This window comes from Vombatus ursinus, unplaced genomic scaffold (assembly GCF_900497805.2).
Source record: "Vombatus ursinus unplaced genomic scaffold, bare-nosed wombat genome assembly UNPS02014794.1, whole genome shotgun sequence".
Lineage (NCBI taxonomy): Eukaryota > Metazoa > Chordata > Mammalia > Diprotodontia > Vombatidae > Vombatus > Vombatus ursinus.
Window position 1 is genome coordinate 22,487,789 of NW_020954572.1, and position 23,476 is coordinate 22,511,264.

Genomic DNA, 23,476 nt, shown 5'->3' on the forward strand with positions numbered 1-23,476 from the left:
TAAGAAGAAATGGAACAACTAGATAAGTTGCAGATTTCTGAAGCCAAAAAGCAGAATCAATATGAGTTGTAGAAATACTAAGTAACAACCAACACTAGAATGCTGAATCAGATGATTTCTTCAGGTCATTCCCTGCTAGAAGATAATGTTCCTTCCATGTGAGTACTCAATAAATGTTAAGTCTGCATGATATGTAAATGTAGCTACATTGTAATTCTGTGTGGACATACTGAAGCATCTGTAACGTGTGTATACTCTAGTTTTGAAGTTTCTGTGATACAGGAAATTATCCATATTATAGTTCCAAGATTTGCTTTAAAAGCTTGTTTGTGCTTCCAGAAGACTCAGACTAGAGAAAGCAGAGGAAATAAGGTGTTAGCCTTTGCACTGGCTAGCTCCCTTACCTGGACTGTCCTTCCTCCTTACCTCTGCCTCTTAGAATCCCTTATTTTCTTCAAAACATTACTCAAGCCCCACTTTATACATGAAGGTTTTCCTGATCTCTTCCAGCTGCAAATTCCTTCTTCCCTCCCACAATTTGCCTTGTATATACTTATTTATATGTGTCTCCCTGATAGAATTTAAGCTCCTTGAGGGCAAGGACTGTTTAATTTTTGTCTTTATATCCCATTGCCTAGCAGAGTGCCTGGCATATAGTAGGGACTTAATAAATAGCTGTTAATTAATCAGAACCAATGTTGTATATTATATTCCATAGTCCTGTTGTATCAGATTAAAAATGCTAACTATTCCAAATAGATGCTGAATGAATGTTTATTTTTTAGTCCTTTAAAAATAGTCAGAAATAAAGCAATAGGTGATGAAACACAATAGATATTAAAGCATTTTTAGGTAAATCCAATTTTCCAAAAATGTCAAATAACCAAAAAATGTTGGAGTAGCCAACCAGGTCAGTAGCACTTACTAGATCTTTTCTTGGAAAAGAATGAAATGATAAAAGGAATGACCAAAAAAAGTGATTATTACAGGTAAAATTATCTAAAAGGATTCAGATCTAGATTAATTCTTTTTTGATGCATTTTCTCTGGCAAGTACACTATTTCAAGGGGACAGGTGGAATGTAATGGATTACAAACTGTATCAAGTAAAGTGCCAAAAAGTGTTCCACCGTCGTGCATAGATTAAAAAATCTGATCACAACTCCACATAATTTCCTAGAATCTTTACCTTTACATGGTTTCCCTCCTTGTCAGAAACAAGAGCCACGTAAGTGATTTCATGATGTCTGCAGTACTCCTGCAATTCCTCTTGAGACTGAAACAATAAATAGTAAAAGGGAATATAAAACAAACACCTGAAGTCTTTGACCAATTAAGCAGGAAACAATGGACATGCTAATTTCTTTTATTCTGAAATGAATTACTAGTTGCCCCTCAGAGTGTAAAATATTCACCAAGGAGAGGATCACTGATTAGGAGGGCAACTCTTTTGCTTTCTTTATTTTCTTAAAAATAAAAAAAAACTGTAAATCTCTATTACTAATAGCTTGTTTTTAAAAAAGTTACATTAAATTTAACATGGAAGCACCAACACTGCCCTACTTGTCTGGGAACCCTTTTGAACTTCTGCTTTCCTCTTATATTTAAAATGTTTCACTGACACTTTTTTCCTTTTCTTTTGCATTACTATCACTAACCTTCACTTTCCTTCAACTCTCCTCTTCCCAAAATAAAACCCCTGCCTTGTAACAATTAAGTATAGTCAGGCAAAACAAATTCACACTTGGGTCATTTTTGAAAAATATCTGCCTCATTCTGTACCTATGGTGGTCCTTTCGGCTAAGAAGTGGGAAGAATGCTTCAGAAGTCAAGACCAGTTGCTACACTGGTCAATTATTAAGAACTTTAAAGTTGATTTCCTTTACATTACTGTAGTCATTTTATAAAAACAGTTCTCCAACTTCACTCTCTATCAGTTTCTGAATCCATCCCTTTCATTTTATTATATTCAAATAACATAATTTGTGGATTCATTCTCCTAATGAGATGGGCAACTGATGGGCAACCACATTGTTTCCACTTCTTTCCTACAATAAAAGGTGCAGCTATAAATATTTTTATATGTGAGTATTTTCCCTCTGTTTTTAACCTCTTGGGAGTATATACCAAGTAGTAGTATTGCTGGGTCTAAGGGTATCCTCTGTTTTTAGAAACTGGGTAGTTTTTATTTTTACTGATATTTTAAGTGGATGTAAACAGGAACTATCACTAGGAATCATGGTGAGGTTTCCATAACCTGCCAACATTAATATAAGTTACTGAAATCATATTTTTTCCATATCAAGCGAAAAAGCACGTGAGAAAAGTAAAGGCAAATGTGACAATAATATAAAAATATAAAATATAATAATATAAAAATAAAAACAGCACCAAAAGCTAAAGAAGAATTGGTGAGAAAGCTGGAAAACATTTGTGACCCCTACCCACCCCCCCTAGGTTTAAACTAGCATCTTAGACCACGTACTATAATACATTCCAAATGGATATTCAAGTTAAATATAAAAGAATACATCTAAAAAAAATAGAGGAAAATTGGTAGAGTTATCACTTACAATTATGGCTATGGGGAGAATTTTTAACCAAACAAGAATAGAAGAAATCATAAAAAAAAAACTACAATATAATTTAAATTACATGAAATTGAAAAGCATGAACAACTTGATTGGGAAAAAAAATCAAACTTCTGCATCAAATATCTTTGATAAGGTTCTGATATTTAATATATAGAGATTTTACAAATATGTAAGACCAAAAACTATTTCTCAATAGATAAGTGGTCAAAGAATATGAATACTTCTGAAAGAACTTCAAACTATTGACAATTATATGAAAGACTGCTTCAAGTCACTAATAATAAAAGAAGTGCAAATCAAAACAATTCCGAACTTTTACTTTACCCCTAGGCAAATTGGCAAAAATGAAAAAAGATAGAATTGAAGTGGCTGTAGGAAATGTGAATTGGTTCAATTATTCTGGATAGTAATTTGGAAGTATACTTAAAAAGAGACTAGTCATGGACCTCAGAGAGATCAAAGAAAGAAAGGTCTCAGATAGGCCAAAATATCCATAGCACTTTTTGTTGTAGCAAAGAACTGGAAACAAAGTGGGGACACCCTTGGCCAATGGAGATACATACATTCACGCATACATACATATACATTTTAACTAGTGGTACATGAGTGTGGTATATTGTTGGCCCATAAGTTTTACCAAAGAGACAAGAACCAGAAAAACAATATACACAGTAACTCTGGAATGTAAATGGTGCTATGTAATTATGATAGGGGCAGCTAGGTGGCGCAGTGGATAGAGTACCAGGCCTGGAGTCAGGAAGATCAACGTTCCTGAGTTCAAATCTGGCCTCAGACACTTACTAGCTGTGTGATCCTGGGAAGTCACTTGGCCCTGTTTATCTCAGTTTTCTCATCTGTAAAATGAGCTGGAGAAGGAATGGCAAACCACTCAAATATCTTTGCCAAGAAAACCCCAAATAGGGTCATAAAGAGTCGGACAGAACTGAAATGACTGAACAGCAACAACAAATTATGACAGTGTAGCCTCTAGAGACAAATTAGAAAATGCATCTTCCTCTTTTCATTGGAGAGACTGGGTGATAGGGGTGTTAAATGTGGCATATGCTATTATACACAGTTGATGTAATGACTGGTGTTGCTGAACATGTTTTTTCTTTTAAAATCTTTGTTATAAAGGAAGGTATGCTGAGTAAAGAAGTGAGAAGGGGGGGAGAGAGAATATTCAGAAATGAATGTGATGTAAAAACAAAAATAAATGGGGATTAGCAGCCACTTCAGCAATCTGCAAGTAGTACTGAAGAGGGCCAGTTAATTATCTGAAGGTCTCCCTTTTAGAGAGTAAAAGTGGAGTAGAGTTGTCAACATTTGTATGAAATGAGAAACTCAAGGTCAAAAATCTCAAGCTCTCTAATGACAGAATTTTTAGGAAATGGACATAGCTAGAGAGAAATATCTGACAGCTCTATAAGAGAACAATAAGATTTGTCATTAAGGAAATTATTTTTCTGAACCTTTGACATGAAATGTCTTTTTTACTTTACCTGAGACCAGTCGTACATGATTTCTGCTGCAATTCCTGCTGTCCAGAGTTTCTGGATAATATTGATGGCCCTTGACATGGACATCTGACCAACACTTACAACTAGTAAGTCACAAGAGCTTATTGTAACCTAGATCAGAAATAGAGAGGTTTTATGCTTTGGGGAATCTGGATCTTAGGCTAGGCCTATGGGAACTAAGCTGCAGGGGAGTAGGTCACATTGATTTGAATTCTAATTCCTTAACTGGTGTCCCACATTTGGGACTACAAATGCAAGACGATTTGCAGAATTCTTTCTTTCAAAATGACATACTCATTCAAAAAAAAAGAAAAAAAAAACAAAATGACATACTCAAATTTTAGTCTGTTCAGGTTGTTGGAAACTGACACTCTAATATCAAAAGGATGTTCTTTCCTTTTGGGAAGCCTATATTTTTTCTTGTGTTTCAAGCAAAAGAACAATTTAAAGCTCTGTAGCTCACATCTGCATTTGTGTACCAGTGTTACTGAGTTAGAAGAGGTTGTGCTATGAAGATGTCAATAGCTATTGTGAGGTCTGGCATTAAGATCAGATCCTAAGTCTTCAGGCTACTGTTGCTTTATCTATAGTTCCTTGTGAATTACTGTAAAAAAGAAAAATAATGCTTTTTGAAATGAAGCCAGCTCTATAGGAAGGCAAAGGCAAATGCCCAAACTTACTGGTTCTTCCATATTGGTAACAGCTGCAGATATTTTATCTATAGCTATGCTGACTCCAATAGCAGAAGGAACTGGTCCCAGAGCTTGAGGTCCTCTAAATTGGGGGATCTAAAAAAGAAAAACAAAAACAACAGCATAGTCCTGTGGATGAGATGCAACTAACTATTCAACAGATATTAAACTGAGTGTCTATGCCTTGTAAGATATCACATACAAACAGGACATCAGAAGTTCAAGAAAAAGTAATATTTAAGGGTGACTACTTACCAAATGGTCATACCTGCCACCAGCTGCAAGGATTTCAGGCACAATTTTTTGCCTTCGTTTGATGAATGCAACAAATTGGAAGATTACTCCATTGTGTTGCTGTACTTTATAAACAAGGCCCAAATTGACTGAGACCTGCAAAGCCATAAATCACAAATGTGTCAGCCAGAGAGCCCAAAAATGTAGAACACAGTGCTCAATCTATGTACCTACAATAGGCAGCAAGTTTTGATATCATGCCTGTTTGGCCCTATTATGTTAAGATCACTGTAATACTAAGTCAGAACAATAATCCTAAGGTCCCCAACTGGTCTTGCACAGTGTTTGAATTAACAACCAACATTGATATAATGCTTTAAAGTTTGCAAAGCACTTTTATACACCTCACCCCATATGAGTCTCACAACAGCCCTACTAGATAATTGCTTCAGCTATTCTCCTCATTTTACAGATGAGGAAACAAAAGTTGAGAGAAATTAAGTGGCTTGCTCAGGGTGGCCTGGCTACTAAGTGTCTGAATTTGAACCTAGATTTTGAATTTTTATTTTTCCAGGGCTTCATCTATAATGGCCCCCAGCTCCCTCATATAAAATCTTATTTTAAACCAAAGGTACTGCTATATATCAGAACACAAAAACTAGGTCAGAAGAATTCTAGGGAAAACAATGACTTGCCAGAAGTAAATCAAATAAAGTCACTGTCTTGGGGCTATTATTACTATTACAAATCAGAAAGGCAAACAGTTTCCAAACCTTTATGCCAAGCTTCTTCAGAAGTCCAACAACCTCCTCCAGATCTTTCATGCCATGTTTCACCAGCTGGGCAACACCTGTTTTTTGTTTTATAATTGAGTTTATTGTTGTAGCTAGGTCTTGTAAATCTCCCTTCTGCTCAACAAATTTGTAGAGTCGACACAGCTGAAAAGCAAATAGCTTCAAGTGAGCTTTCAATCAACAGTATTGGAAGAGCCATTAAGTATAGAATCCTGTGTGCACAATGAGACATTTAGGCTCTATTTTTACACCTTAGGTGGGAAGGAATTTTGTGAAAAGTCACAGACACAGTCTTAGACGTAGTGTCTATTCAGGATGCTCCTTTACTGAGAGTTACAAAGCACTACAGAGAGGATCAAATCATAGGTGCCTTTCCCATCTGGTCTATATAGTCAATTCAGACCAACAAGGGAGGATTAGCACTTTCATAATGAAACTATGTTTTGTCTTACCCCTTTTCCCATCTTCCCCCACTCCCCCATTCTCTTCTTTACACTCTACTGCTTTAGGCCAGTGGGTTAGAGAAATGGGTAATTTCTGAGTTAACTATAAGGCTGATCTAGGATAGTCTCTAAGAATCCTCTATGATAGATGCCTTGTTTTTGGGCTGCAAACTTTTGATCATTCCCATGCACTGGTTTTCCTCTTTTAGGATTTCAGTCCTTTGGCAAGAATGAAGAATAGACTGACAAAACAAAAAAGACAGTACAAAATACTTCATTTTCATGTAAAGATTACTGTTTTCTTCTTATCTGAGTAACTGGCCATCATATCATATAGTAAGAAAATGGAATTACAATTGGTTTAGCTCAATATTTTGCACAATGTATCTGTGCAATCATTTTGACATTTTTATACAGAAACTGGTTCATATTCAAACTGGAAAATGACACTTGCTATAGTGTAGAATAAAGCCTGATTTAAAGCTTTTTAAAAAAGTATTGCATAAAGAAAAGGTTTTTAGAAGTCCTAATCCAGTTCCAACATTTGTTTAGGTACTTGTGTTAAAAATAAAATGATTAATAACAAAAATCTTTTATTGACTTAAACATATTTTTCAATTCAACACATAGCCCCATCCCCCAAAAGACTCCATTCACTATCTTAAACCCAGCATTGGGCTAGGATTCAGAAGCTCTGGTTCTAATCCTAAAGCTGTTTAGCCATGTAACCTTTGCCAAATGATTCCAGTTTCTTCCTTTGTAAAACGAAGGGTTAAATGAGCCAACCTTTAAGAGCCCATCTAGCTCTAAAGTCCTATGACAGGCTATGAGCTCACATTTTAACCTTGCATTTGAGTAGGCTTTCTACTATTTGTAAATGGACTGGTTTCTGCCCATAGATGAATGTGTATATCTAATCCTTTTTCTTTGGGAATGGTACTATTGGTTACACTATACAGTGGTAATATCACTTCCAAAACTGGAATAGCTTTTATGCTGAACTCCTATTGCTAGACAAATGATTTAGTTTGTCTTTACAACTGTCTGGGAGAATTTTTTTGACACTCTAATTTGTGTGCTTAAACAAACTCTTTAAAATTTTGATTAATGGAATAAAGCTATGGAATATATGGAGTATGGAAGCTATAGAATAGAGTGCTATATATACCCTCCAAAACTTTTAAGGAGATTAGCCAAAGGGCTTAACTGAATGTCAACAGGAGTTGAGAAGCTGAGTGCCATGATACTTATATTGAATCTTTGTCCTGTGTTGTTTCCAGGAAGATTCTGAAGCATCCTACACCTGGACTTTTGATGCTCACCCCACAATCATCCAACTCGAACAAGAGTTGGGAGGGTGCTAAGGCTCAGAAAGAGTTCTTATTTCTCTGAAGTCAGAATCACGTCACGACTCTTCGCTTTGTCCTCTGCTGTTCATTGAACTGTAGGAGGGTGCATTATTATGTCACAGTTCAATTTGTTGAAGTAGTGAGACAATTAGAGACAAAGCCCTATAGCCCAAGAATTATTCCCTAATCTCCAAGGTAGCTCAGAATTAAGATAGGGAACAAACAATGTGCCAGAAAAGAAAAAGCTGCCTTCTAGTTCTGAAAAGGAGCTGAAAAGAACTTAGGAAAATGCAAGTGAATTTTCTTAGACCTGCCCACTAGTCTAGTACCATACAGTTTATTTCAGGAGACTGTGACTAGTACTCTATCTTGGCATAGCCAGGGGGGTTGTACCAAAGCATTGTCTAACAAAAAGGGGCTGAAAAAGAACGTGACTAGTGACCAGGAAAGAACACGATGATTATAGTACATTAAAAAGAACCATGGAGAGACATTCTTTGGGATCACAGTGTTAGTTCCACCCCCTCCCTTAATACAGTGAGTTGCCATGGTACCCGTTAACATTCATGGGGGAAAAAAAAACAAAACTGAGTTTGAAAGGTAGTATAAAGTGCTCTTACCTTGCTAGAAAAGAATATGGTGACATTTTATGGCATGATAGATTATAGAGTAAGCTGTAATAATGTGCTATATACTGTTAGAAGGTACTTACACTGTTAGAAGACAAAGAAAGATTGCAAAATTTAGCTTCCACTTCTCTCCTAGTCAGTTTTTCAGTCTATGCAAAAGAAAACAATATTAAGATGAACAAATTTCAGTTTCCTCGTAGCTGACTCTCAATGACATATAGTTTCCAGGTTAATCTTTATTTTTTATGGCAGCAAAATTGTTCCCAATCCTGAAAGGAGGCGGCTGATTCCATGCTTATAATATTAATCCAAGTATAATTTTACATACAAATGTTCACTAAAGTTATTGTAAAATCTGAAAACCCTGATGTAGACAAATTAAAACAGATCAATATGTTTGTTAAAATATGTCTGTTCAAATTTGATCATAGATTAAGGTTTCCAAAAAAGAGTAGTCATATTGCAAAAGAAGCATATAATTTCTTTAGTGAAGATTACTTTCATTTGTAATATTGTTGTTTGGCTTTCATTCTCAAGGAGGACCATGACATCAGAGAGGTGATGCTATGACTTGCAAGTGAATTGGATTTAAGTGGGGGAGGGCTGTGCAAAGTCACCAGCCTCACTTTCTCCTCTAGGGCCATCTGGGTTCAATGGTAAGATATAGATCAGGACAACTGGAGAAGGCCCTAGATTCAGTGAGAGACCTTGGTCTTTTTAAGCTAAGGTCTTTCCCAGGTCTCAGTTTGATTGAGGCAACATCCATTCAGTGATTAAGGTTAGGTAAGAAATGAGACAAAGAATGGCCTCTTTTATCTAGTCAAAAAAAAAAATCAATCTGAGAGAGGAAGACCCTCTGGGTTTCTAGCTAAAACAACAAAAAAAAATTGCTATTTACATTCACTCTGAGCCAATCGTGGCCCAAAGTCCTGGGACCTATTGTTTGGCCAATCAGTGAGAGCCAGAGTGATTTGGGTTTAAGGTATGGTCCTTGAGAAAAATATCTAGCCCATAAACCCCAAGATATCTTTCAAGGTTTCAGTGATCAAAATTTATATTCCTTTGGGCAGAGCACTTAAAGATAAAGGTTTGATACCCTATGTGGACAGAGGGGAGGGAAGGTAAAGGAAAGAGAGACACAGACAGAGAAAAAGTGAGAAAGAAAGAAAGCTGTGTTGCTCAGCTGGCCAGTTTCATTTGTAATAAAAATGAAGCACTAATTGGTGCTGAATGACATACTCACCACTACATTTATACATTATAATAGCTGACATTTATAAAGTGCTTTATATATGATCTCTTTTGATCCCCTACAGCCCTGTAAGGTAGTTACTGTGTATATTATTGTTCTTATTTTAAAAATGAAGAAGCTAAGGTTCATACAGATTAGATGACTTGCCCAGGAGGGATGAAGCCAGGAACAGCATGGCAGTCTGGTATTCAGGGAAGTCGGTATTCAGTAAATCTGACCTATGAGCAGGCTTCAATTCCAGGTCACTTATTTGTCCTGATTTAATACAAAGTATTTTTGAGCTATTTCCATACTGCAAAGAAACTTAAAATAACCAATTTCATGTTTTTTTCATGTTATTATGAATGTTCCACTGACCACAGTAATTCCTTGATCCAATAGGATGTTTATGAACTATTCAAAGCAATTTGTAGAACAGTTTCACCTACTAAGATGATAACATTCTAGGTGAGAATAGTATCATGACTGTAGTATTTTCTCTGCTAGTGTAACAACCTATGTTGATCCTTAGATTTGCAAATATCTACAAACTCTATGGACTGGCATATAATCCATAGATTCTATTAATTATTTGCATTTTGGGATAATCTAGGTGGAGGATTCCCCTTATCACTTTGAATACTACAGTTAGATGTAATAGTTTTAAATTGGTAGCAATAAAAAGATAGTCATACATTATTTTTCTTCATGAACACTGACAAGAAGTACTTATATGTAAAGTCACTGTCCACTTACCACAGCATCATACAGAATTATATAAACTTGACTGAGCTTATCTTCTGGAATCCCACAATATAAGAGTATTGCTTTCAGTATGGCAGTGTGGTTCAAATAAATATTGTAATTTCTTTCCTAATATGAAGGAAAAAATATTTATTGGCATTTAGGTATAGAAAAAAGAGGTTTCACTCTATTTACAAAACTTTTTTTGAGATCTTCAGTCACTTAGCTTTTCATTAGAACACTTAAACTTACCAAACGCTTTAAGTCTACAAGGTGTTGGAATTCTAATTTGGTTGAGAGCCAATTACTTAGAAACTGGAGGGCAGAAAAGATGAAGAAAGTTGTCATCTAAATTCTTAGCAGTTTTTAGTTGGCCTGTCCAGTGGAGGACTTCAGATATGATTGTTTGCAGTACCAACAGGGCATTTTACACATGATGAGCCTCTCATGTTTTAAAGTATAATTTTAGTTCAACGGAATATCATGGGGTAAAAACTAGAAATTATTGGTTATATTTGTACTTATCATACTTTTGCCTCAGATTAAAGTGTGGGAGAATATAGCTTTTTTTAAAGGTCACTAGGATACTAAATAATATCTACCTGTAAGAGTACATGCAACTTAGTTCTGTAGAAATTATCCTTCAAATCTGTCAAGAACATGTGTACATTAAGTTAAATATCTATTTACTCAGCACTATACTAGGTGCTGTGGGAAATAAAAAGGAAAAACAGAAGCCAGGGTCCCTACCTTCAAGGAGTATACAATCTAGTTGAAAACAAAATTAATAATGAAGTGACAAAAAACTCAGGCAGTATATTAGGTGTCTTGCATTAAATGTTTAAATGTAAAGTACAAGCTATAAGAGTGGGGACTATAAACTATTCTTTTATCTCTATTATCTCACTCTTATCCTCAACCTTCCATAGTTTCCCACTGCTTAACAAATAATGTAGTAACTCCTGATCCTGGCATTCTAGGCCCTCCACAATCTGGGTCCACCTTTCCAGCCTTATCACATACTGCTCCTCTTTACATAGTCTACATGCTAATCAAACTAGATTATTCACTGTACTTTGTTCCAGTTCTGCCTTCTCTTTTTTCCATGCCTTTTCTTACTCTGTTTTCCCTACCTAAAATGAACTCCATCCCTTTAATCCCATCCCCTCTGCCTGAAGTTCCTCCCTTCAAGGCCCAATTCAGATTCCAAGTACTCCATGAAATTTTCCCTAATTTTGTCTATCCATATATCCCTTTTCCAGCTGAAAGTGATCTCTCCTCTTCAAATTTCTTTTTTTTCTTTTAATTTTTAGGCAATTAGGGTTAAGTGACTTGCCCAGGGTCACACAGCTAGTTAAGTGTCAAGTGTTTGGTCTGAAGTTGGATTTGAACTCAAGTCCTCCTGACTTCAGGGCCAGTGCTCTATCCGCTGTGCCACCTAGCTGCCCCTTCCTTTTCAAATTTCTCATATGGTTTGCTGGAACCTCTTCTTCATATTTAATAATAATAATAAGAGCTTAAATTTATATAGAATTTTAAGGTTATTTTTTGGGGCGAGCCTGTGATTTAATATGCATAGAGAATTCCAGTGAGGAAACTCTACCAGTGGAGATTCACACCTAGTTCACAATTTGAGGTCTTAACAATTTGCCTGGGGAACTGAGAGGTGAAGTGATTTGCCCAGAGTCACACAGCTAGTGTGTGTAATATGTAGATCTAAAAACCATGTCTTCCTGACATCTAAGGGCAGCTCTTTATCTATTTCACTAGAGATGTCAAACTCCCAGCCAAACCAAAGTGCCTTGAAATACTTAATAAAATAAAAATACAATACAACATGGATAACTGTTAACATATGGTTTTCTAAGTCAATATGCTGTCCACAGGGTTTTTATTTGAGTTTAACACCACAGGACAACACCAAGACTGCCTCTTTGCTGTAAGGTTATAAAAAAATATCCTCACAACAACCCTGTAAGGTAGTTACTATATGTATTGTCATCCTCATTTTACAGATGAGGAAATTAAGGCTCAGAGAGGTTGTGACTCAAATGTTGAAGATGAAAGATTCAAATGTACATCTTCCTGACATGAAGCTCAGTGCTCTTTCTGCTATACCACACTGCCTCCACTTTCACCATGAAGACTCCCTATCCAACACTTCACTAATTTAGTACTTAATTTAGTATTTAATTGTTCCTTTACTTGACCTTCCAGTACTCTGCAGTCCTCTTATATTCACATTATACCATGTAACAAAGTTTTTAGTGTAAATGTTCCATCAACTTTCTATTAGTCAAGTGCCTTGAGGAGAGGGATTATATATTATTTCATTTTTGTATTTGTATTAGTGTCTATGTGTACAAGGCATAGTGCTGCTAGCCTACATTTTGCCTTTTAGAAAAACACAGGAAAAGAATCCTTCTGCTCCCTCCCTATCCTCCCTGCAATAATACTTTTGACCAAGGTTAATAGAGCTTCAAGTTAATAGAATTTCAAGTTAAAATCAAAAGTCACATCATCAAATCACTTTCAGTGGAATGTTGTTTACCAATCCTTGGCATTTACTATAAACTTAAGGAACTACAGATTTGATTCAACAATAACTCATTTACTGGAAAAAATAAATCTATAGAATGGGAGATCACTGTATTTTAAAATATGGAAAGAAACCTGAAGCACTGGAAACTCTTGGATGATCTCATGTATGGTGTAGATTATTTCAGCAATGGGCAGAAAGCTGTTGCTAGTAGAAGTGACAATATCAAAAGCACACTCCAGAAGTTCTTTGGGATGACATCGATCTAACTTGCGTGGTCTGAACACACGTTCTATACAGTATCTAGAGAAAGAAACCCAGAGTTGTAAGGTGACTTACTGTACTTTAATGCTTACAAAAATAGTGTAAAAATTCAAAGGAAAAGAGCAAGAAAACTCAACTAGTGAGTGTTTATTGGGACACGAGGATTGTGTGGCCCCATGGCCAGTACAGTAGAGTCACATCTTAAGGAAGGGGTTAAGTTCTACACTATGTAGTAGAAAAATCACCCTTGAAAAACCCCTTGAATCCCCCATAAAGTATGGGACTATCTTTTTGCTGGCAGGAAAACTGATTATTAGGTAAAAATATTTTTAAAAGGGTTTCACACTTAAGTGTGGTTAGTTAGAAAGGGATCAAACACCACATAACTGTTACTTATTTTCTGCTTTACTGTGAGGAAAGAAAGGACATAATAACATCAAAGGAGAGGTAGCAGGTATCATTTAGCCTACCAAGAATGCTAGGATGGCCAAAATTGCTATTTTTCTCAATTGCTCCCTACAAAGGCTGATTAATTAGACTGTCTATGGGAATGATTTGAGGAGGAGATTCTAGGATCATCCTACATGACATTGAAGAGAGATGTTCAAACTAGGAGAGGCAGGGGGGACTCAGACCAACTTAGGGGAAAGCAGAGTCATCTCTCATATTCCGTGCTCTTGCCGAGGCATATACTCATTGAACTGAATGGCACCTACAATATTTAAGTTGTTTCTTGCCTTTTTGCCTAGCATGTATAGCTGAATTAAAGTTAAATGCATTTGTAGACTTCATTGTATGCAGAACTGAAATGTGATCTATCCTCCAATTCAGTTTTACCATTGACAAACTTATACCTTGTATACCTTGGTTCCTTTACTCTGAAGATATTATTGTGGCAAAATATTTATCCCTTAGTGCTTATATTCCACATAGAGATACCATAAATGTCATTCTTATTAATCCTTCACTTGTTGCCAACAGTATATCAAGACTAATGAATAAAAAATCCCATAAAAATGCTTTGGTTTCTTGTGAAGAATGGTGCTTATAAACCAAAATGCCAAATTAACAGCAATACCATTGGGTGTTATGAGGAGATACTATATTTGACTCCTCTGTTACTTAAATGTGCTCCACAAATATGGCTCCCTAGTATCCAAATTTCATGCTGATTTTTTACTAGGCTTCCCTTTAAGTGTCTCTCTGTCCAAAGTTACCTGTAATAGGAAGTTTTAGCATCTATTCCTCAAATTAAGTTATATAAAGAATTATCTGTGACCAGTAATGACCAGATATGTTCACAAACAGCTGTTTGTGAAAATAACCATTGATGAGGTTCAGGGATATTTAGAAGGCACAGAAAGGATTGCGGTAAATTCTAGTTAACTCAATTACCACATTCTTCCTTATGAGAAAGGCAATCCTGTAAATCTTTTAAGAACTGATATTTATGCTTTTTGAAGAGTATTCCAAACCCAACAGTTGAGTGCTGAGTTCTTTATTATATGTTGGTCAGAAAAGACAATACTCTCTCCACCAGTTCCTTACCGTTTCAAATTTGAGATATTATTTCTAGCCACATATCTTGCAAATGGAATCTGAAAATATAACAAAAAATGTTTTCAGATTAATATCTTGGAGTCTATGCTCTTCCACAATCTGTTTTTTGGTGACAATATCAGTAAAAGAGAGATAAACTTTCATCAGTTATCATGTTCTGTATGTATTTAAGTTATGAAACCGACTACATTTTGATTGCATCAAATGAAAAATCACATATACTAAAAGTCAGTGTCATGGTTATTTTGATTTCTGTAAGATTATTCTTCATGGATAATCTGTGAGGGTATTTACAGTAACTGAACCATAATAGGCATCTAGTACCTTGTAGGAATTTTCCTAAATATTTCCAAGAGGAATCCTTAGTAAATTCCTTCTAGAAAAATTCTTCACTAAACCACGTAACCACAAATAAGTAACTACATTGTGGGATAAAGTAGCTATTTTCAGATTATCTCCTAGAAACTAATTATCCCAGGGGATAGCATTAGTACAGTATGGGTCAGATACTGTATGGGTAGCCATGCATTTTCCTTTCATATTTGAATAGTTCATAGAAAGTAAGTGCTGCTTACAATTTTGAACATTTTTTTCCTGCCAATATTTAGAGAATGAAAAGCCAATTTTAAATATAACTGAACAATAACCATACCATTTTTCTTTTATATCTTTCTTTATCAAACCCCAAATGTCTTTACCACATCACTTGATTCAATATTAGCATTAAAATAACAATATAACTCCCTACATTTATACTCTGGACAAACAAGATAAACAGAAATAACATGAAAAATTAGCAAAACAACTGGCAATAAAAAAATCAGTGCTTCATTGAGTTTTGGATAAAGCTGTGCCCAAGACAGGGCAAGTTATTTATTTACCTCCCTGATTATTTAATGTTTTACTGATGTAGTTTGTTTATTTTACTGATGCCACTATTACTTCCCAATCTCCACCAACCATTCTCCCCAAGAGAACCATTTCTTATGGCATGTCTTCTGACAAAAACACATTTAAATAAAAACAAACTAGTGATAGGGAGTAGTACAGAAAGGTTAGGCATAACTCAAATACAGAGCTGCTGAGCTGGATTCTTTTAAATTGTGCCTTACATGTGATGTGGCATTTGGAAAGCAAAGGGAAAATTTCAAAGTTCAACAGAATTATAGGAATATGTCAGTGCTGGCTGTAGAAAATGACAAGGCACAGACAAATATTTAAATTGGGGCCCCATACTTGAAGGAGTAAAAAAAAAAATGCCATTAACATATAAGCTCTATAACCTAATACCAATAATACTGTAGACACACCACAAGGTGAGCTGGTGCTGATTTAAGTTTGTTGTGGTTCAGTCATTTTTCCTTTGTGTCTGTGCCTTGTGACCCCATTTGGGGTTTTCTTAGCAAAGAGATAATGGTTGACCGTTTACTTTTCTAGCTCATTTTATAGATGAGGAAACTGAGACAAACAGGGTTAAATGACTTGCCCAGGGTCACACAGTGACTAAGTGTCTCAGGCTGGATTTGAATTCAGAAAGCTGAGACTCTTACTGACTCCAGGCCTGGTTCTCTTCACTGTACCACCTAGCTGCCCAGGATTTAAGCTTTATTTGGGCTTAAAATTTCACTCAGATTTTTGGGACACTCTGCATATAACACTGCAAGATGATTAGCAGCTCAGTGGGTCTCAGTGGGTTAGCACAGGCAGGATAGGTTTATTCCAGTTCGGCTATGGGTTCTAATTCCAGGTTTGTCATTTATTCATTTTGAGAATCCACACAACTCAATTCAATAAATGTTTACTGAGCACCTACTCTGTGTGGTCACTGTGGGTATAAAGATAGATATGACACAGTTCTGCTCTAAAGAAGCTAACAATATGGTAGTAGGGCTTATCATTTACTCCTCTAATAACTCAGCACACTAGTGCCTTTTAAATAAGGTTTGCTCAACAAATATCTTTTGAAAAGTTAGGAACGGAACTAACAATTATTGAACAGTTCAGCTTTTCCATACATAGAATTGGGTAAACTAAGGCACTGGGAAGATTAACAAATGACAACTAGAACTCAGTTTTCTGTAAAAACAATTTTTCATGTCACTTCTCATCCCCAGCCCCAGATACACAGTATGATAAAGAATTGTTGGTCAGTAATGGCATTCTGGGAATCAGTTAATTAGGAGTCATAATCCTATATAGCAAAAGTGTGTCCAAGAAGATAGTTAGAGGGCCAGCTTAGAAAAAAACAAAACAAAACAAGAAAGCACCCAATTGGGACAGTCACTGACACTGTATTGGCTTAATTGAGCTCAAATGTTGTCAAGTCAGAAAATGGAAAAATTTACTGAGAAATACAATATACACTCCCTTATTTGATATAGCTATGTGATGCTGTCATTACTATGGAGATGACTAGCGTCCTGGTCAGTGTTCTGTGTTGAGGTTCTGATGACCCAGGAAAGGGTACTCTTGAGTCTATAGGCATAAATATCTACATTACCAAAACTAACTTCTGGCCTTTGGCAAGGAGGCAAAGACTTGGAGCCCAAACATCTTTTGGATTTCAAGAGCACTCTTTACTCTGACCCATTCTCTCTTAAGAAGAGTTTAAAAAAAAAAAAAGGCCATGTGAGAAATGGCAACAATGGATACATAAACCTGAATGGAATGAAAGTTGCAGTATAAAAATGAGAAGTGCTAAAAACAAAACAAAACAAAAAAAACTCAATTCTAATCAGATTCAGTAACAAATCTGTAGGTTCTAAAAATCCATTCTGAAAAACAGAACATTCCTGAACTCACCCTGAGATCATAGGGAAGCATCACCAGCATTCCACTGTGGTCCATGAATAAGGCTGCTTCATTGTGCTCATACATTTGCCTATTTCGGGGAAGCAGCAGTGGGGTATACAGCTCGACAGCTCCTACACCAAATCGGCAAACCATAATTAATCACTGAGTTCTCATACTCCCCAGGAACCAACTTAAAGTGAAACATAAACCTGACAATTAAGGATATGTCATTGGGGACCATTATAAAAGTTAGATTAATCCCCATGCGCCACTCCTAAGTCATTATTAATTTCTATTTTGTTCTGCATATTCTACACAGAGTGAGCTCATTTACAATGAGACATAGCAGTTCTCTCATAATTATAATGGTGACTATCCAACTTTATTTTAAAAGCAAAGATGCTATTCTCTTAAATCAATTTCTCTTCAAGAAGTTGAAATATAAAAATGGGCTTAAATTTCACCTGTTACACCAATTACCTGTAACTGGATTTGAAGCAAAGGTATGTTTAGGTTTTATTCAGATCCACTGCCACTACTTTCTGACAGTGAAAGAGCAAGATGGGTAACAAAATGAGATTAAAAAAAGGACCTACCATGTCTCTTAAAGATGCGGATAATGGTGTCACACACATGCTGCAGTATCTTGGCTGTACGGATAGAGAAGCTACCCTAAAATACAATCAAGACAATTAAAGTACCACCCCAAGAGGGAAAACAATTTCTCCCTCTAAAAGGATATTGTGTTGGTTGGTGGTATTACACCATTCATTTGCAGAATCAAAGAACAAGGTTTCATAGAGTCATAGTGTTTCTAAACATCTTTAGGGAAGGGGGTTCTAGCATCTTTTATCTTGTTTTATAACTCTAAACAGTGGTCATAGTAAGTCACAATTTTAATAAAAACAGAAGTTCACAATGAGTCTTTTCTACTCAGAAGTCAATATATATGCTGCTGCACAGTGCAGGGAAAATCCTACACAGAAACACACAGTTTGATTCCATCTAGGGGTTGCCAGAAGCCAATGCTCAAGACAATTTGGATGCAAGGTACCAAGAATACGGAAGTGTGTTATTTTGCTATTGCAGTTCTCATAGGTACTGTGAATAATGGAGGCCATTCCTGTGATCATAAATTGCTTTTCCTCAGTCTCTTAGGTATTTTCCTACGAGGTTGGTTCTCTAGGAGAAATCTTTGAAAGGAAATTCTATCAAAGGGATGGCAGAAGGGAAGCTTTCAAGAATAGCAATACTGATGATGTCAGTCAGTAAACATTTATTAATTGCCTACTATGTGCCCAATACTTTGCTAAGCAATGAGATATAAAGAAAGGCAAAAGATAGTCCCTTCTATCTCAAGGGGCACCCCAGTCTATTGGGGGAGACAATATGCAAACAACTATGTACAATCAAGCCATATGTAGGATAAACTGGAAAAATCAACAGAAGGAAGCCCTAGAATTAAAGTGGATCAGGAAAATTTTCATTTGCTGGGAAAGGAAGAAGGTAGAAGGTGGGATTTTAGCTGGGTCTCGAAGGAAAGCAGGAAAACCAAGAAGTGGAGATGAGAAGGGAGAGCACTCCAGGTGTGCAGGATAACAAGTGAACATGCTCAGAGTCGACAGATAGAGTGTCTTGTTCTAGAAACAGCAAGGATGCCAGTGTCACTGGGTCACAAAGTATGTGGGCAGATGTAAGAAGGTTGGAAAGGTTGGGTGGGGGGGAGGGAAAGAGAGGAACAAGTTATGAAGGGCTTTGAATGCCAAACAGAAGATTTTATATTTGATCCTAGAGGTGACAGGGAGTTGATGGAATTTACTGAGTATGGGGATGACACAGTCAGACCTATTCTTTCAGATCATTCTGACTGCTAAGTGGAGCATAAGCTTGAGTGGGGAGAGCCTTGAAGCAAGGAGACCCACTAGCATGCTACTGCAATAGTCCAAGAGTGGTGGTAACATGAGTTCCTCTTTATCATATTACTGGGGTGGGTGACTGGCAATAGCTGTAGAGAAAGCTTCTATGTTTGGGTGACTTCAGGCCCCTAGTTCCTAAACAGATGCCACCAAATCACTGGAAAACAGCCTGATACATGTATCCTATCCTACTATCTGCATATTCTATGTTGTTTCCACTTAGATTCTAAACCTTTAAGGAGAAATTACCAAGTGGTCTTCTAATTTTATACAAGCCTAAGTCAATTCAGCACACTTTAGTACAAACAAACACTTCAAACTATAAGCTGTAAGACTACCTTCAGGACCATGTATTTAAGGTAAATCAACTGAAGTAACATGGGGAAAAGGTGGGTGTAATAAAGCCCTATAAAACCAAAGTAGAAACTCAAGAATGTAAGCAACCTGATAAAAATGTGGGAGGAGATTGGTGCTCAGTGAACTTTTCTGAATAGGTTTGAAGAGTCAGAGAACTGGGTGGTCTTTGTGATCCCTTAACATAAAGAGAAGAAAATAAAATGTGATTTGCATGCATTGGACTATGTGATCTCTAAGGTCCTTTGTAACTCTGTATGATCTTAAGTAAAAGCAATTGTGAAATCTCTTTGGTAAACAGGATATATATCCAATAAAGCATCAGACCAATTTTTTCCACGTATACAAGGACCCAAATCTATTTAGACATACATCTTCTATTAAAGCAGTCTTGCAAATAGCTTTCTAAAACTAACAGGCAAAAGAAAAAAAAATGGTTCCTAAAATCTACATTGACTCTACACTCACTAATATATTTCTTCCAACCCAAATCTACCTCTTTTTATTACTCCATACATCAGCACATAGGAAATAAACTCATTCTCAAAATTGATTCCATGAAAACCAAACTAAAAGTGAAAAGAACAAATAGGCATAGTACATTAAATTTATTTTAGGTCCACTATTTAGTTTGAATTAGAATTGCCCAGATGTTTTAAGCTCTGGGTATTTTGGCTAATGCTTATTATTACAGCTGCATTAAAGGACCTTTTCAGTAATAGCCAGCTGATTTAGTGCTATTCAAGATGACTTAGAATTTCCTGAATCCAGTCTGTGTTTGGTTAAATATGTACTATGAGAGCTGTAAACTCAGTTTTTAAACTCACCTTCAATATGTCACTGTCATATGTGTAGTCAATGGCAGGGGAGATGCGCTGGGAAAAGATCTGGCTCATCATGGTCCGGTAGGCTTTGCCATCAACATTGGCCAGGGTGTGGTGGAGAACCTCGTGCAGTTCAGATTCCTCTAGCTGGGGTGGAGGAAGCAGCTCACTCTTCAGCAGCTCTGTGGCAGTGGGTCGCTTTGCTGGATCATGGTTCAATAGCCAGGAAATGACAGATTTCTACAACCAAAGCCCATGGACATGGTTACTATAAATTAGTGAAGAACGAGTATCTATAATGTCTTATAAATTTTTTTTTCCACCTGAGCCACACCAAAGAGATCTTTGTTGCATTTAGTAGAATTTTAATTGGGATTTTTGCAACCTTTGGTGTACTATTATTTATGTATCACATACCTCACTGTTAAATGTAATATATAAATTCTACAAATAGTAATTTATTAGAATGCTGGATGCTCTTTGAAACTTTTGACAATAAAAACAATTGCAGAAGACCAGAACACTTAAAGGCAATCTACACACTATCCATAAACTAAAGGAAGTGTAAATTCCATAAAATAAAACATTCTTACCATTGTATGTTATGACGTACTGTAGCTACTGGATTTCCTAATGTAGGTAAAACAACCTGTGGCAATATACTTCAATTGTGTTACTACTCTTCTATGCATATGAAAAAAATTAAAACTTAAAAGTTTAAACTTAACCAGTAATCTCTATGTTTCTCAGTAAGGGGGTGAGACTTTCTGCCTGAACTGGGATTTTCAGGGCCATCTTTCTCTTGGTGATGCTGCCACCCATTTTCCAACCCTATAGTACTTTAAGTAGTGTTCAGCAGTAAAGGGAAACTCAGAGAAATAGTGTTGATCCATCCCTTTTGCAGGGCACCTTGCCTTTTGTTTATGGGGAGATAAGAGTCACCTTTGAAGAACAGAGGAGGTTCATAAAGCATTTTACAGTTTCAAAGCGTACCTCAGTAAATAACTCCTCATTTCCACTGAAATTTAGTTGTTTTGGATTGAGACTGAATTATTGCAGCTAACCATTTGTAGTCTTAGGAAGCATTTTTATATTAGGATATGCTGAATTGATTCAGTGAGATTTTCTGAGAATTTACAGTGTGAAACTGGTAGAAATAATAAACTAGCTTTTCCAACAAAACAGACAGTGCTTTGCCTATTTTTTATGTATGGAAAAAAGTTCCTTTTATTGCATACATGTATGCAATACATGTCCTACTATCTGCATATTCTATGTTGTTTCCATTTAGATTCTAAACCCTTAAGGGGAAATTACCAGGTGGTCTTCTAATTTTGTACAATGTTAAGTTAATTCAGCACACTTTAGTACAAAAAAAACTTCAAACTATAAGCTGCAAGATTACCTTCTGGACTATATACTTAAGAGTATTTAATAAATATCAGAAATAAAGACTCTTGGGCCTGGAAGGAATCTTAGTTGGCTAGTTTAACCCTCTTGTCTAATAGATAAGAAAAGTGAGGCCTATAAAGATGAAATGATTTGTTCAAATTCTAGTGTCCAAAGTCACACAACTAATTATCTTTTCAATGATAGTGATATAATCATCCTTATGAAATGGTCATTTATTGGAAATGTTTCCTAACATCTCTCAGTATCTATAAGCTAGGAAGAATAGTTGGCATAGTCATTAATTATGGTTCTGTTTCTAATTCTATTAGGGATAGTAGCCTGTTAACTTGAGTAAGATCCTATGCTTGAACATACACACACACACCCACACACCCACACACCCACACACACACACTTTTCATCAGTGGGAGCTGGAGGTGAGGAACTTTCTCCATCAATGCAGATGAGTACCTTCCATATGACTTCTGATCTTAGGGACACTGAAAGATTAAGTGTCTTGCTGAGGGCCACATAGTTAGTAGCTATCAGAAGCAGGAAGTGAACCCAGGTCTCTGAGGCTAGCTCTTTATCCATTTCACCACACTGCCTCTTATGTCTTAATAATTTCTTTAAAAATAATAAAATGAGCCTGGTTTTTCTATAGGAAATGTAAAAGGTATGAAATTCACATATACTTATGAATTCAAACAACTAATGAACATTAGTACAAATATATGATTCCAGCTAATAAAAGTATAAACATGATTTTTAATGTTTTTCTAATAGTTCTTTATTGGTATAGTCCTCAATCATAATACATAAATATCATAACAAATAGCACATCAGAAGTAGAAAAATGCTAACAAGTTGAATGCTGGTGACCTATTTTTGTTGCTGTTTCCAAAGGGCTGCTGTCTCTCCCAAAATGTGGATCAAACCTTAGAAAAACAAAACAAAACAAAACAAAACCCCATCCCCTTGCGATAAGAAAAGGAATCACTGCAGAAACTATTACTTACATCCATAATTAGCCTTAGAAAGAAAGAGATGAATTGATGTACAATACGTGAATTTCCAGATCATTTTTTTTTCACAGTAGCTGGCATTCAGTCTTTTGCTGTGACTGCATTATATATACTGTGTCATATATGAACGTAAGTATATTTGAAAATGCTCTAATATGAGCTTGTCAGAAGCTTGCATGTTGTTTTCTTCTTGCTAAGCTATTTAAAACCTGAAACCCAACATAATTAAAATTTTAAATGATGTTTTTCTCTCCTATAAAGGCCCAGGTTTTATCTGAAACAAAGAGCTGTAAAAGCACTTTCTTCATTGCAGCAGTTAAGTCTAGGGTTTAAACAGTACTTCATAGGCACAAAGAGCTACACAAAAGAATCCAGCAGCTTGTTAATTCACTATGCCAACACTTGATTTTTTTTTATCACGTATTTAAATTTCAATAATGTTTTAAATGCTTTATCTTTTAGTATTTCTTTTTTACTTTGTTCCAGGAACAGAGAATGACTGGCAAAGATTACTAATTGAAGAAGAAAAATAACAATTAAAACTCAAGACTAAAGACATTATAATTAAAGCATCCTGAAA

The 23,476-nt window shown here is 36.0% G+C and overlaps 1 protein-coding gene and 1 long non-coding RNA gene across 4 annotated transcripts in view; one reads left to right on the plus strand and one right to left on the minus strand.

Moving 5' to 3' along the window:
* Positions 1 to 23,476, minus strand: part of EIF2AK4 (eukaryotic translation initiation factor 2 alpha kinase 4) — a 105,634-nt gene that overhangs the window by 10,276 nt on the left and 71,882 nt on the right. For both annotated transcript variants that reach the window (XM_027869863.1, XM_027869864.1), the window contains 12 exons: positions 20,483 to 20,719; positions 17,982 to 18,057; positions 17,395 to 17,516; positions 14,581 to 14,630; positions 12,903 to 13,071; positions 10,242 to 10,358; positions 8,338 to 8,403; positions 5,813 to 5,977; positions 5,061 to 5,195; positions 4,794 to 4,901; positions 4,096 to 4,224; positions 1,189 to 1,275 (listed from right to left, as the gene is read on the minus strand). In XM_027869863.1, the coding sequence (XP_027725664.1) occupies positions 1,189 to 1,275; positions 4,096 to 4,224; positions 4,794 to 4,901; positions 5,061 to 5,195; positions 5,813 to 5,977; positions 8,338 to 8,403; positions 10,242 to 10,358; positions 12,903 to 13,071; positions 14,581 to 14,630; positions 17,395 to 17,516; positions 17,982 to 18,057; positions 20,483 to 20,719 (1,461 nt within the window). The remainder of the gene's footprint in view (positions 1 to 1,188; positions 1,276 to 4,095; positions 4,225 to 4,793; positions 4,902 to 5,060; positions 5,196 to 5,812; positions 5,978 to 8,337; positions 8,404 to 10,241; positions 10,359 to 12,902; positions 13,072 to 14,580; positions 14,631 to 17,394; positions 17,517 to 17,981; positions 18,058 to 20,482; positions 20,720 to 23,476) is intronic.
* Positions 6 to 23,475, plus strand: LOC114048773. 2 transcript variants are annotated; one of them, XR_003569803.1, is made up of 3 exons: positions 6 to 158; positions 4,106 to 4,199; positions 23,383 to 23,475. It is a non-coding gene; the product is annotated as an uncharacterized LOC114048773 (long non-coding RNA). The 2 variants fall into 2 exon arrangements; XR_003569802.1 differs by lacking the exon at positions 23,383 to 23,475 and adding an exon at positions 7,557 to 8,329.